We start from the raw sequence: 16,123 nt of genomic DNA, 5'->3' as shown, positions 1-16,123 counted from the left end.
AGTTTTGTTATATATATAATCATAAATATAAATTTATTTTAATTCTTTATGTCATGTTATAATTGAATTCATATACTTTATAGTTTAGATAACATTAAAAATTAAATATCACTGTTTTTTAATCAATAATACGTTCAATATGATAGAGATTGATCCGCTTTCGATATAGGTTTATAGTTCTCTAGTTATATGTTACTGTACACGCATATATAAATATTCGCATCTTGAATACTGGTTGCGTCTCAAAATGCACGACGCGACATTGCTTAAGCAAAAATCATTGAACACGACGCTGCATGATGATGAGACCCAGTCGGCGCGGATTAACAGTACTCGGAGTATGCACTCACGTCCTTCGAGAGGTGTGTTAACCTACATTAACGGTATGCCGCGTCTCACGCGTATCTTCCGGAAGATGAGTATAGAGATTTTGATTAGACTTTCGTAACTTGCAGATTTTTCTCGTGGAAAGTAGCGAAGGACGAGATATCGTTGTTTCTTTAATTTTCTCTAAAAGTAATAATAATATAATAATAATAATAATAATAGTAATAATAATGATAATAATAGTAATAATAATAATAATAATAATTATTATTATTATTATTACTATTATTATTATTATATTCTGTAATAATAAAAGTGATAAAATATCACTTTGCGTAATAACTTATTTCTTTCTTTTATTTTAATAAACATAGTAAGTAATTGGCGATTATATAATTCTCAATTATACATTATGATTTTTTATTATAATTTCAACATAAACGACAAATAATTATTTTTTTCAATATTTTAAATTGTGTGTGACACATGGCAAATTACATATATAAGCTGATATATCATTAGGTGAAAGGTTGACGTATTTTTATCCCACTATACAATTTATGTCGACGATTAGTTCGTTGAAGGACGTAATTAACGTGCATATGATAAGGTTGGAAGATGATCATATAACAAAGCATTATCTGAGAGTTTACACGATCGTGTAAAATTTTTTATATTCGGCAAAAATCTCTATGATTATGTAAATGTAACGGTGTTATATGTATAACGGCATAAAAAAAATATATATATAATTCTAGGATACTCTGATTTTGCATATTTCTTATTACTATTAACAAGATGAAGATTTTACTGGTGAATAATATATTAAATTCAAAATTCAATTTCAAATTAATATCAAAATTTACATGTTTCTCTTGCGCGATCTCTTTCACTTTCTAAATTTCTAGAAGCTATCTATTCTGCTTCAGTTTATTGCCTCGAAATTCGTTAAACATGCATTTAAAATTCGATTACGACTTAAGAATCTGAAAATGACTTTATTACATAAGCTCGTGCATCGTGCATCGTAAGAAATCGCATGGCGCCGATTTATTCAAAGTTTCGGGTAAACCTGCGCGATGCTTATTGCTGTATTACTATAGTAACGACATAATTGTCCGTTATGCGCGATTTCCGCGGCTATTACTTTTCACCGTGGCGATTTATCGACGATGTACAACGAACTGTGCACATAACGAGCCGATGCGAATACATGTGCTTTGGCTCGTAACTTACACGACCGAGGAAATGCGCGGTCTTTCGGTTTTACGGTGGATTACATCATCATCATCATCATCATGATCATCATCATCGCCATCCTGTGGCTGGTTACTTGTATGATCGCAATGTCATTACCCATCCAAATATACATGCAGGAGATGTTTCGCTATTACTTTCATTTTCTCGTTGACAGACTTTTCAAGGAGTGTCGAGTCAGTTTGTTTTTATCGAGAGCATAATAATTTATATTGTTTCCTTCGCAATTTTCTATAATTTTTCATGATATTTTGAATATTAAACATCGATTCATTTGTGTTAAAATGGAATCTGCTTGTAATTAAAAGTAAAAAATTAAATCTTAATCATTCTCTTTAATTTTTAATATTATGTAGCTTTGTGTGATCAGAGTAATTTAAAAATTTTCGAATAAGAAAGAGATACTCTGAATTCGAATTCTGTCATCGTACATTCTATCTCTGTCGAGTCATTATTTTCTTTTAGTTTGTCTTTGCGACGCATAATTATAGACTGCAAACTGTTTTTCGTAGACAAAAAAGAAGAGCAAGACAAGAAAAGAGAGACAGAGAATATCGTCGTTGATTTTAAAGTTATGATGATAGCCCGATGTTATTTAGTTCGTTTTGCAACATTCATTTCCCCTACGGCTGTTTCTTTCTTTCTCTTTCTTTCTTTCTCTCGTTGCTTAGATCGTAGACGTACCGTATCATTACGAAAGCGAATGCCTGATCATTGTCTTTCGGCGAGTCGTACACTCCCTGTTACGGAGTCGGCGCTGCTCCTCTTTGTTCGCTCCTAGTTTTGCAATTCATGAAACGCGATTCGCATTCATGCCTCTTAAATAATGTGTGTCCGTATACGTAAATATTATATGCCTTATATTGAAATTCAAAAAGAATATTAGAAAAATAAAAAAAATTTAATTATTATACACTAACAAAAGACACTTTAATAGCATCATAGAATTTTTTGATGTATCGATGTATTTTCAATTTCATGCTAATCTTTAACCTGTAAATAGTTTCATGAAAAATTGCATCATTTAATTTTAATTACGGGTATAAAGCTATGTATAATTATGTATAACTATGCTATTAATTATGATCAGTTTTACTATACGATCAATAAGGAATTAATGAGTCTAGTCTAGTCTAATTTATTAGTCTTAAATTTCGCGTTTGATGTTTACGATAGAAAATTCAAGAGAAGGGATTTACAATTGTTATATAAAACGTATTATGTGATAAATCGATGCAGTTTGGCGTGATTCGCATCGCGTTTCTTTTAATATAATCTTAATGGATCACTCGCGGTTGTTTCTTTCTGTGATCTCGTGCAAAAATAGTTTCAGTCGGTTCTTGTACTCGTCTCAGTTATTACTCGGCATGCGCTTGCTCATGTATTATGAACGATCGGTGATGGTGCATCGATGAGGAAGAATCTCAGGAATGCTCTGCACGACTGTAATGCGTCGGTTCGATCGATAGCTTCGTTGTAGACGTCTTTATTTGACGTTTTTTATTTTTCTTCGCGTATACGAAAATAATTCGAGCGAGTTATTTATTAGGAGATTAATTTATGAGATAATTTATGAGTTCCTCTAATTAATCTCATAAAAATCAAGCCATATATAAAATTGAAATTTTCATTCAGATTAACGCAAATGAAAAACAAGCAAAAAAAAAGAAGTAATTAATCAAAAACAATTAATATGTTGTGATTCTAATAGAAGAGATAAATCTTGATGAATTTTTATTTGTTTAAATAAGTAAAAGAATGAATGAAAGATTATAATTTCGTCGTCTAGAAAGGATGTAACTTTACCGCTAAAACGGTAGCGTGCATTATAATACAATTCATCGTTAGATGTTCACAGTCGCGTTCATTTCTTTTTTTTTCGAACGGTTATCTGTTCTATTTATTAGATAGTCTCTCGCTCTGTTAATTAACTGCTACCCAGTCACTCGTACATCGCGTTCCCTCGTTCATGGAATTAATTTGTGGGACTCGTTTGCATCGACTGTTAGACACAGACGTTAGCTGAGAAATATTCGGTGCATCTAATAGTAGTGCATCTATTTTAATTTTACTCCGTCTAACGACAAAAGCACGTATGTTCAGTGAGATCCATGTCTTCTTATATTTAAAACATGTATTTAATCTGCTCGTATTGAATATCTCTTTAAATCAACATGACAAAATATTCTCCATATATGTATGTGAAGTTAATATATATAATTAGTTAAATACATTATTTATAAAGTTCTTTATTTAATTGATAGATTTGTTTTTTTCTATGTTTGGTTTTTAAATGGAGAGAGATCTTAGGTGATTGACGAAAGTTATCGGATAGAATAATAATGGACGAGATTCAAAATTATACGTTCGCTTACACAATAATTCTTTTTTATATAAATGCCGAATTTTAATTTGATGTTATATTATATAATTGAAACTGAATTTGTATTTTATATCTGGCTTTTAAATTTGTGATTTGCATTAAAGTCATTACGTATTGATTCCTTCTGATTGATACACTGAATGTTATCAAAATATTATTTAAATGTTTATATTACAAAATAAAATAGAATTATAATTATAATAGAAATAGAAATTCAAAATTAATAGACAATAGCAAAATATAATGAAATAAGTGGTAATTGCATCAATTAAATAAAGATATAAATTCGCGAATAAAATCTTATGTCACAAATCTCTAATTTGATGAAAACATATTAATTATACTGTCGAAAAAATAAATGTTATTGAAAAATTACATGACGCTTAAACAGGCATAAAATCTGCGAAATATGTTTGTCGCTACTCAACGCTCGTGATTTTGATAACTTTGAATTAACATTTTCTAGATTTCTAAATCTAGCCGGTTAAATATCTCGTCGGTCAAATATCTCGTCTGGCACGACGAAAATTGCATAATCGTGATCTCTTAACAGAGAAGTGAAATTGCACCGTACTATTGTCAGGTTACATAATTTATCGTGGTGATTATGCAAGGAATTGCTGCCGTTTTGCTACTGTCGAACCCGTACTCATCATTTCGCCGTTGAAATAGATTTCACTAGAGAGATAATACAATTAGTATCAGCATCTCTCATGTCTGAATAGCTCTGAATTTCTCTTTATGAAACAAATCCGAATTAAATATTACATAAAGAGCACAATTTCTATTTTATCTCAAAACTATATTTCCTAAAATAAATATCAGGAAAAAATTGATATTAATTATATATCAAAAGTTTTTATAAAGATCTTTTATAAAAATATTAATCTTTTATAAAAATATCAAAAGTTTTTATAAAGATCTTTTATAAAAATATTAAAATATTATAAGATCATGATATACATTTTAAATTTATTTTGCCTTACATTGAAGTTACAATTTCTTATTGAAAGATTTGTTCGAGTGTTTCAAATTGATCTAGGAAGATTATCATTGTTCGAACACGTGTGACACTTTCACAGTAAAATTTTTTTTATCAAAACAGTGTGTATTATTTCCATTAGATGCATCTAAAGAAGTCAATCGTTCTATTATCGGTTACAGATTCGTTAGGAGCTGAGAATGCGAGATTGCGCGACGAGCAGAAGGGCGCGGACTGCTGGTGCTACGAAGACACTGAGGTCTGCGACCGTCGCGGGAAATGACCATGACGAGCGTGGCTGTCGCCCCGGGTAGCCTTGGCGCACCACCGTCTATGCTCACCCCCCAGATGTATCATCTGCAACAGGGCTTGAGCCCGACGTCGGGCTCGCCCGCTTCCGGCAAGGTAAGTTAATAAAAATTCACCCGTCGATATCCGATTTATGGAGTCGCTCGATATGATGCGCGGGAGAGCGTGTCGGATGCGAGACGCCTCTTATGCGGGCGTTTTACATAACGGGACAAAACCGAGGTTGAAATCGTGGAACCTCATCCGCGGTCGGTTATTACGAGATGCCGAGCTGGTGCGGCATGAAGCCGAGAGGTTCTCAAGGAGAGCTTTTCTGATGTTGCATTTCTCCGCGCGGTCTAGTTGTAGCTTGACTTGCTTTTCTTTCCGTCTTTTCTCACAAGGAAAGAATATCGATTATTTCTTCAAGATATTTGACAAAAATAGAACGCTCTTGTGACGACGATATGCAATAATGTATCCGACACAAGATGACGGTTGCAACCAGGAAAAATTTTCTTTGGTACTGCATTTCTCTGCATAATAATTTAATTGCCATTTGAAACAAAACAAGTGTCAACAAGTTCAAGTATCTTCCATCCTATTTCCTCGAATAAAGAAAAGTCAATAGTCAATAGTTCTTTTTCCTCTCAATATGTTTGCTGCAGCTCGACAACGTCTTTATATAACGATAATACTACGTATAATTTCTTGGATACAAAGTACTTATATAGCATGCATTTAGAACCAATATCGTGGCTGCTGGTATAGAGTTTTTGTTGCTTACAAAAAGCAAATTGACCATCTTACGGATGTTTATCATGACGGAGAAAGAACGGTGGTAAGCCGTGCTAGCGTGTCAAAATAGGGAAAGTGCATACTCGGATGGATTAATTACTGAGTATACGCTTGCGTAATGTGGGGATGAATGAACGTGACGTGGTTGTTGCCTATCTCTTAGATCACAGACTTTTTTGTACCTTCACTTTCTTTCTGTCTTTATCCTTTCTGTTCCCTCCCGCATATCATATTATTTTTCAATGTTGCTAGACGTTAATAATATGTAGATAATAATTCAACTTGACACGTCTCAATCATCAATTCTTATTTTCATTATATTTAAAATAAGCATGTTATTAGTTTTTTATAAGCTTCACAAAAATAACATATTTAAAATTTTAGTGTAATCATAAATTATGAACAAGCAATTTATTTATTTAGTTTTAGTAGATAATTTTTATTTATATAATTTTATTTTATATGAACTAACTTAATACGATATATAAAATTCATAAAAATCTAGCAATATAAAAAAATCGAAGATGATGGAAAATGCAAATATATTCTCTCTTTCTTCCGGCATATTTTCTCTTTTAATTCTGGTAAAAAATTTTCCATTCAATACATATATACAATCGCATTAACATTTTATTTCTCTATAAAACTTATCATTAAAGTGAAATCTAAAGATATAAATAAACACTTTAGAACACACACTTTAGAATAACCTGCTATAAATAATTTTATTACGATATATGTTATACTTGTTGATCGCAAATACGCTGCATAATGATGTGATATTTTATTGTTTGAATTGCCATCCATTAAGCAATTCATATTGCAATGAATTTCGCAAATCAATTTCATTTAAACAACGTGGACATTCGCGTTTTACGATAGTAGAGAGTGGCACATGAAGTGTCGCTTAAACATCCGCTTTGATAAAAAATCTGCCGGTCTATCAGTCGAAAAACTTATGGCTTTGCGGTTTAAATTTCTATATTCCTGTCTCATTGTGGAGAGACACACTTGGACAAAATTTACGATGGAGTTTGTGGTATTTGCTTCATGTTTATTTTCATTAAGGAAAAAGCTGGATCTTTAAATGATCGTTTGACCAAGTAAGAATCTTTCTTTGTGAATATTGATTTTTTAATTATATGAAATGTCAGGATTGTGTGTGTGTGTGTGTGTTAGAAAGTTATCGGTTACTTGTAATATCAATATCGGATGTCGTATAAAGAATTTTATTTTAATTCTTAAAAAAAATAATAACAATTATTTAGCCCACAGTATTTTTATATAATTTATATATTTCTAAAAAATAAAATTATGCAAAATGAAAAAGCAAGGATATCTGTCCAAGAAAACGAATTAGTTAGCAGATATCTCAATGATTATTCTCCTTTCTCTTTCTTTTGCTGTCTTCATTACAATTATCGCGCAAGATATTTATTTTCCATTTTGCTTGTTGATCTGAAAACTTGTCGCATGATTTATATTCCAATTATATACTTGAGATCTTGATACACAGCATGTCACGAAAGAGAAAAGTCCGAAGAGGGAAACTTGGCGCGGCATAAAACCAGAAACTCTGAAATAGAGAACATTTCGCGAAGGACAACTGTCATAATGAGACATAAGGTCTTCGTGTCCCAATTTTTCTGTCGCTTGGACAATGGTTCGCCTGGTTTTACATTAAAACTAGTCGCCGCCGATTATGACATCAAATATTTCGCGTCGACTTAATCGCGATGATACGTTTTTTCGAGAGAAGACTGTCTCGAATGTTGACCGGTTCAATCTACAATAAAGTGTCGATCGATATGAAAGATAGTCATAAATATATATCCTTCGCAAATTGTTTCTAATTAATGCAATTGTATACAATTTACAAACATATGTTACAAATTTTTTAATAAGTTCTGTAAATTTTTCTCGAGCAGCAATAATGATGAAAAAATGTAATATTTTTTAATGAAATTGAATATTCTGCTTCTTTTAATAATGCGATTAACACGTCGATCAACGAACTGACTGTCATGTTTAAAATTGCAATTTAATTGCGCAATTTATCATGACAAGTCTGTATTTATGTTGTCTATATACATATACGTGTTTATGTGTCTATAGCGTACAGAGCGACAAGATCGACTTTCTTTTTTTATGCTGATTTGCAATCTCTTTCAGGAATGAGATTTCTTTCTTTTCTGTATCGTATAGTGAAACTACTGATTTTTCTAGCGCGGATACAGCAATGTGTATACTTTACTCTTGGCTTGTAAATGCAAGTTTTAAAAAAGTTTCAAAAGTGTTTCAAAGATATTCTTATATATTTCTCGATCACACGAAATATATATCATTGTAAATCTTGTCATTAATTAAATCTTTTTTTTTATATTTATCATATGTGATCGGAGATCTGTCGTATATGATCTTTAAAAATTGCAATACATGTGCTAAAATGTTCAAATGATTAAAGATGGATTTAACGATAAACAAAGAAACTTCACGTAGAGATTCCGTATTTACCGATTTATAGCGGTCGATTTATAAGTAATACAAGCGGATTTATAAAGTATCATTATTTCGCGCATGTAAGTATTATTACTTTCTGTCGCATCGACAAGTGTTACGAATGGGAATAAATTTGCGCAATTTCTTGAGTAATCTCGCACGTTTATGCGGCAAAAGGCTGGCCGTCCAGGAGAGTGATACGCGAATCGAACATTCGCTGGGGTAAGAGAGGAACAAACTTTACGATCGCACATGCATAAATCACCTCCACACATACGGGCGTGCACGCACCTCACATACCAAGCAAGTGCCTTGTTTACGACGGAGGCTGCCTAAAAATAAATTTTAAGTAACCGCGAAAACATTAGTCGGTGACAACGTTGTGTTATAATTTATGTTCAATTCAGCTACAAATTTTCCCAACGCGTTCTCATCGCGAATCGCAAGGTCTAATTGGATAACCGAGATCGTAAGAAACCCTTGGACATCGCTCACAAACCGATAATAAAATATATTTACGTACAACGTCAGATTTCGTAAGGTGTTATTTTAGCAACAGCTGTACGGTTTCCTCTCAGACACGTTAGAGAATTATTAAGGAGGTTCTTGCATCGTATAAATGGAGCATGAAAGAGACGATGATCCTCATTTCGCTTTTATTATACATTATGTGCTCGCCTCCGTGTTTGGAAAATACAGACGACAATGCTCCTGTCATAATTTGATAATCGTAATTTATCACGAATTCATGATGTGAAAATAACGAATCAATGACAATGCGTTTTTATTAAGAGAACTTGTCGGTTCAAGATGTTATATCGTTTCTTCCTATATTGACAGACTACCGGATTGCTCGTTAGCCATTCTGTAATCCGGGGCTTTAGCGACATTCTGCTGTGCTGCGTGACCGGTAATACTTTATGTAACTATTCGAACATACGGGATTTCTCACAGACGCTCAACTTTCCACGCTCCTTCGAGCGTTCCTGGTTCTTGCGAGCTAAAGACCAACTAGTTTAGTTAGTATTTGATCCACGTTGCTATGCGCGAAACTTTCGACATTCTTTATTCCCCCGCAATTTCTTACCTTCAATTGTGACATTATTTATCTCCACAAAAAAATGCAGTGAATATGCAGTCTCTCGATTCTTATAAAGACAAAGATATTCACTAATATATTTTATATATTAATTTTTTGTTCACTATATCTTTTTAGTAGAAAAAAAGTTTTGATTTTACATATTTTATACATATTTTCTTTTTTATTTTTTATATTTCTTAAACTTCAAGATGGCACTTGATCATACGAGATTCAAATACTTGTCAATGTTACATGAAATCAAGACGTTTGATATTATTTCAATTGCCGCGAAATGTGCAATTTTTTATGGATTTTATGAGTGGTAATGCGAGACTTTATTCGAGTTTACTCTATAAATATGTACATTATAATGATAAAAAGAGATTTTTGCTTATAATGAATTTTCATTGCATGTAAAACGTATATGTTATTTGACAGTATTTATTTTGAAATTATATCGCCGTAATAAGATTGAGTAATACTTTGTCACGTAAGCTGAACCTAATCTTTCAACTTGATCTATCTATTCGATAATTTCATTTCTTTGAAATACAATCTCATATGAATATCTAGTATTGCATATTACGTAAAAACGTTATTGACAGATATGTATATTGGATATTTAATATACATCTATCGGTTCTTTCGTATATTCTAAATTTATTAAATATTTTCAAATATTATTACCTAATTTTCTTCACTTTCATACCTTTTAAAACGAGAAATACAAAGTAAAGAAATATTGGAAACATAGCTTTTTATATTTACAAAAGATATAGATCCATAATATTTCTGTGACGCGCTAATAAATACATAATTACATCAATGGCAATTAAAGAGTGTAGTACAAGACTTCGACATGAGATAAGAAGCACTTGATTTATAAGATCTACTTTATAGATATCGTTTAGAATAGATCTAATAAATTACAAGCCGGATTCATAAATATTTGTTAATTATCATCGGGCATGAGTTAATTAATTTCTTGCCCCTTTTAAGAATAAAGATAGGAATTTAACGTTTATATTGGACAGTAAATTTATGGCAATAAATGGCAAGGGGATTCAACTAGTTGATTTATTCGTTTGAAAATGAGCGTATTCGAACGCAAGGTATTTGCACACGACTCGAGTGTTTTCTTCTCATCTAACATTTTCACCGGTACTGCAGATTCTAAAAGTGTCATGTCGTCGTCACACTCATTGGCGCGTATCGTCTCTAAAGTTTATCATCCCCGTTTATCGCCGTCGCTGCCGCGACAGGTTCTTTGCGAGGTGAAAATTTTGCCGCCACCGTGGGCCGCCGAGCGTGTCACTTTCCTTTTCTTGACGTAATTTTCGCGCAAAAACCATCCCGTATTTCTTCTTTCCAATCGCGGCGAATAAGCGCCTTTTAATCGGTTCCGCGAATATGCAACACCTTTTAGATTATGTTGGAAGTGATTCGGCATGTTTAAAAATGAAATTTAAAAACCGATCGTTATAGTGACAAGTAGATTGAAAGTTTATCTGAACGTTATTAATTGCTTCGACGGGATTCTTTTTCGTCGTTATAAGGAAAAGGAGAAATTTCGAAAGATATGTATCTTTAATCGAAAGATATGTATCTTTAATAAGTCTATTAATAAATCTATTAATTTTTTTATTCAGATTATTATAGCATGTTTGAAACATTTATCTTTCAAGTAAAATTTTATAGACAAGTCAGAGACGTAGAAATTGCGCAAGAAAAATTCTCTTGAGCTTATATAAAATAGTAATAAATAATTTTTATTTAAAGTTTAGATGTAATTTGTCAACGAAACGAAAATTTTTATAAAAATTGCAGTTTTTATAAACCTTCATTCGATAAGAGTGCAGTCGTATTGCGCCACGTAGGTATCACTTGAATGATCTGTCTGTATCGAAAGGCACTCGAGACACGTATTTGCCGTAGCGGCGTCGTAATAACACGAGTTGAGTCTCAGCCAGTGGTCTGTGGTTGTGCAACGCGGAGACGCACTGGTGGAGTCACAAGGATGATGCATCCGCGATGCATCTACCGTGACCCCGGCTTAGCTGGAAGATCGCGTGCGATAGCGCCTCGCGTACGTAACTATCTCTGCAATACCTATAATATAATAAACAAGCAAATATACGCATCTGTAAATCGTAAAACTGTAAATTGCTGAAATGTCTGTAATCATTGCGTTAGTGTGTCAGGTATCCGTTCTAATTGCTCGAAGTTATTTGGATTACTCCATTTTTTCCATTTTGGAGCGCATCTGCTGTTTGATATTCAATGTCTCTTAGATAAATAATATTACGATTTTTCTCATATATGAAAATGACGGGTAATTTGTACATATTTAAATTATTCATTCAATTTATAAATTTTTATAAATTTACTTTCAAATCCAATTTCATATAAAATATTAAATTTTTTCTTCCAATTATAAAATTAATTGTGACTCATTTAAATTCTCAACTACTCTACATTTTGATTTGAATTCTAATTTAATTAAATTTTTTAATTATTACCTACTAATATAATTTTTTAACAACAATACATAAGATTATAAAATATTATACCGATTTATACAAGGAAATAAATTGAGGTAATTGCAAGTAATATTGGAAACCTATTACGTGTACGCGGCGATCACGTAGAGATCCTCTGGGATAAAATACTGTCTGGTTGCATAACATGCCGCTGTGTTCGATTCAGTCGTGAAATTTCATTTAAATGGAACGTATAACCGTTAGTTGTCCCTATTGCGACGAACGATGATTTGCATAATTAATAACAAATAATCCGCATCTTCACTTATTTATTTTTTTTTTTTTTTTAGTAGAAACGTATTTATTTGATAGTGCATCACAATCACGTGGTCCATGTACTCGTGACCGTCATTTTTTCTCCATTGATCAGCCATCCTCGAGACTATGGTTTGCTCCGCGACGCGTGAAAAATGTGCTTGTGCACTCAACGTCACAGTATTATAAGCAGCTGCAACGTCTTTATTATTTTGATGTGAATAATATTCTCTTCATGTTCTTTAGTTATTTAACTTTGTCTTTTTTATATTTTATCTCAATATTTTGATCTCTATTAACGCTAATGAATAAAAATTTTGATCAAACTTTTATTTTATTAGAAATTATTATTTTATTAGGAATTAGAAAATTAATTGAAGAATATGAATTTATCTGAAGCTTACTAGATATGTACTAGAATTATAAATTATTTCTAGCTTAACAAGCATCTGCATCTCGATGTTTAAAAAAAGGCATTTCAAATTCGAGTAGATGAAAAGGACGCGGGGTAGTTTTTAAGACCAGAGGTTCTTACAAATTGCAGAGATTATCCTTGTATGAACTCAAAGAAAAATTAAAATAATAAAATCACGACATTTTCGAGACAGAATATTTGACTTGTTGGGACATGAAGTCGGGACACTCGCAGCTGTCTTTCTTTTCTCCTCGCAAGTGAAGTGGTAATTCTCGCGGTAACGGGCAAAATGAAAACTGTTACCGCAGTTATGACTGGAATTATGATTATTGCCTTTTGCACAATTGACATGGCGGAGCCGATGGTATTAGAGGTGGGAGCAGAAGGGCGCGCCGACCATACCTCAAGAAAGATAATGTCGTGTTTGTGTGGAGGTGGAATAGATAATTTCTCACTCTGTAAGTCGTCGACCTGCCTGTCTCGGAATATCGATACAGTCCCGAGCCGGAAATACACGCTTACTTGAGCGTGACAGACGCGGTTTTCATCCGGAAAGATAATTGTTGACACGGAACCGGCAGGCCACTTTTTAGCGTGGCTTCTCGTGATGCTAAAGCATAAGATACGATATTCATTAATGACAGTTATTAAATTTATCGAAAGCATATAATCCTAGAAGAAAAAATCTAGCGTTGAAGCTTCTTTTTTGCGGAAGACAAAATTATATAAAATTTATGTGAAAAACAAATTTATGACATTTTTTAAAAGTATCTAAAAAAAGTACCTTTTATATGGTATTGTTGAACCAAAATTAAAATTTAATATAAAAGAAGATATTATCATTATGATTTTAATAGTGAAATTGATGATATCCTAAAATTTTTGTACATAACTAAGATTATTTGCGATGAGAAAGCATTAGTTATTTTCGTAAATGAATTATGAGAAAAGACCAGTAGTATCGCAGCTATTAATTAGCAGAGAGGAGTTTACTTTCTTCCCTCCGTGACCGCCTGTATCGAGATGACCTCGGGAGATGAGTAACTAGGCACGCGAGCGTGCTTTTTCATCTGTCTCATTTTATTCCTTTTCCTCGCCTTCTCCTCTTTTCTTTACCCAAGTATGGTCGTTTTTCCATCGCAGTCGTGTAATACCTTCTTCATTCTTGTCTTGCAACGCTTTTGGAACGTTTCATTTTATGAATTAACGTTAACTTATCAAGAGCGAGATCTCGTGTTCTTTCAGGGATACTGAATGCCTACTTTATGCTTTTCTTTATTTAACCAAGTTAAATATCGTGCGACATTTATCAGAATATGCTGGTAAATATCATGAATTGGCAAACAGAAAAATCAATGTAAAAACAATCTTGGATATCTGTCTTATAATTAAAAAAAGAAAAATACATATATAAAGTAATTACTTTTCTTAAGATTTCTTTACACTCTGTAATCGATTAGACATGGAACATTAAAGCTTAGCAATTCGATCCATTGGTATCTTTATCTTTATTTTTTTACATGTATAGGTGATTGACCAGTAAATCTTTTCTTTAAAGAAACAGACAAAAGAAATTAAAAAATAAATTTCTCTATATTTTGCTATTTAAAGTTTTTTATTTTTCCTAATTCTTATTAATTAATCACGTATTCACGTATGTCAAATGTTCTATAAAAAGTTGTGCAATAAGTGGCCAGTTTCGCGAAATTGAATCTTGTGTACACACGAGTATGTGTTTCAGTGAAGAGATCTCGTCTCGTATTTTCTCAAGAGTTGGTTAGACTAACACAGAAGAAGAGTCGCTCACGAGAGGCGCATCTAAAGAACGTTGCCCACTTGAGTCCGGTCTTTTAAAGGAAGTAGTCTCGACGCTTTGACGATATGAAAAGATCTAAGATTATGTTTGTTGCACTAACGAGATATCGCACAAGAAAGATAAATCACGTTCAATCGAAGATCTCGTGATCATATATGATCGCAAAGGAAATACGTCCAATGAGATTCCATGCATCATAATACGATCCTTGAATGAATATTTATTTCACGTAAATAGGAAATCTTCATGCACCGCAGTATAAAGGATTATTGCATTTTAGGGATATTCTTAGAAAATCTTGTGTAAATAAATTTTTGCAATTAAATAAATCACGCGACATGAAAACACCATAGAAAAAAATGTATGGAAATTTAAATAATTCTGTTCTACACTTGTGATATTCTATCTTAAAGAAACTTTATCTACGAGCGAAATAAAATATTAAAAATATCAAGTTAATAAAAATTGAATTGAATTTTTTGTTAAAAAAGACGTATAAATTTATTTTCCTTCAGATATGTATCTCCTCTCTCATGAGAAAGTCAAATTTCTCGTAATAAAGATCGAATTCGATCGAAAAGCAACTTCACGAACCACGCCTGTTTTCGTCTCGTCTGCACCTGCCAGTTACATGCAGGCGTGGTGACCCACGTCTATGTGTACTTACCTGCATACATGCCGCTCTCGCGCCCGCGTATACACGCTAGTTTACTTTCTGTTTTTCGACTGGCCAGGGCTCTTACGTGAGCTTGTGGGACAGGATTTTTACGAAAGTCCCGTATGGACGAGAAAGTAAAGTGCACCTCGCTGTTCGCCCTCGAGGCTTGCCCCATTTTCCGACCTTATGCGCTTCGTCGTACCTTGCTTCGCAGCTGCTGTTGCCGCGAGCGCGGATTTTGCGCTCTGATAATTGCGAAAAAAAAAGACGGAACAAGTCGACGTTTTCGTCCTGTACCGATTCACATATAAAATTGATTAAAGAATTTTTCAGAGAATCGTTTGATAAAAATTAGCTAATATCATGCATGCTAATAATAATTGTTTATATATAAGTAGCGTGAAAGATTTCTTGAAAATCATAACAGTATTAATAAGAGTAGATTTAAAGGACTTTCTTATTTTAAAATTTATTGCGTGTTTTGCGCTTCGTAGTTTCAATTGCGTTCGTTAATTACCGCAATTTCACGCATTCTTGAACTTAATAAATTCTGCTCGGTTTCGGTATCATTCGTGTGGCTTGACTCAGTTTATAAATTGTAACCAATATATTAACGTGCGTTAACCGATATCCCATACTTTCACTTATCTTCACGTAGCACTTTCAGGAAAGTTATCTTTGTTTTGCCGAAATTAAAAACGAAATTAAAAACGAAATTAAACGTCGGCAACGTCGGCAACGTTATATTTCTGATCAAAATAAATAATTAGTGAAACTTGTGACTTGTCTAGTTATATAATTCATTAGTAAAAAAATGTATTTGA

At 32.7% G+C, this 16,123-nt stretch overlaps 1 protein-coding gene across 3 annotated transcripts in view; it reads left to right on the top strand.

The window, feature by feature from the left end:
- The window catches only part of Rhogef64c (Rho guanine nucleotide exchange factor at 64C), a 105,831-nt gene that overhangs the window by 69,306 nt on the left and 20,402 nt on the right, over positions 1-16,123 (top strand). For all 3 annotated transcript variants that reach the window (XM_083080501.1, XM_083080498.1, XM_083080499.1), the window contains one exon: positions 5,132-5,354. In XM_083080501.1, the coding sequence (XP_082936627.1) occupies positions 5,229-5,354 (126 nt within the window). In that variant the 5' untranslated portion in view covers positions 5,132-5,228. The remainder of the gene's footprint in view (positions 1-5,131; positions 5,355-16,123) is intronic.

The sequence above is a fragment of the Camponotus vicinus genome, unplaced genomic scaffold (assembly GCF_025532165.1).
Source record: "Camponotus vicinus isolate PSW18456_S1 unplaced genomic scaffold, iyCamVici1.0 SCAF_10, whole genome shotgun sequence".
Taxonomy (NCBI): Eukaryota; Metazoa; Arthropoda; class Insecta; order Hymenoptera; family Formicidae; genus Camponotus; species Camponotus vicinus.
This window is presented reverse-complemented; position numbering and strand designations above follow the sequence as displayed.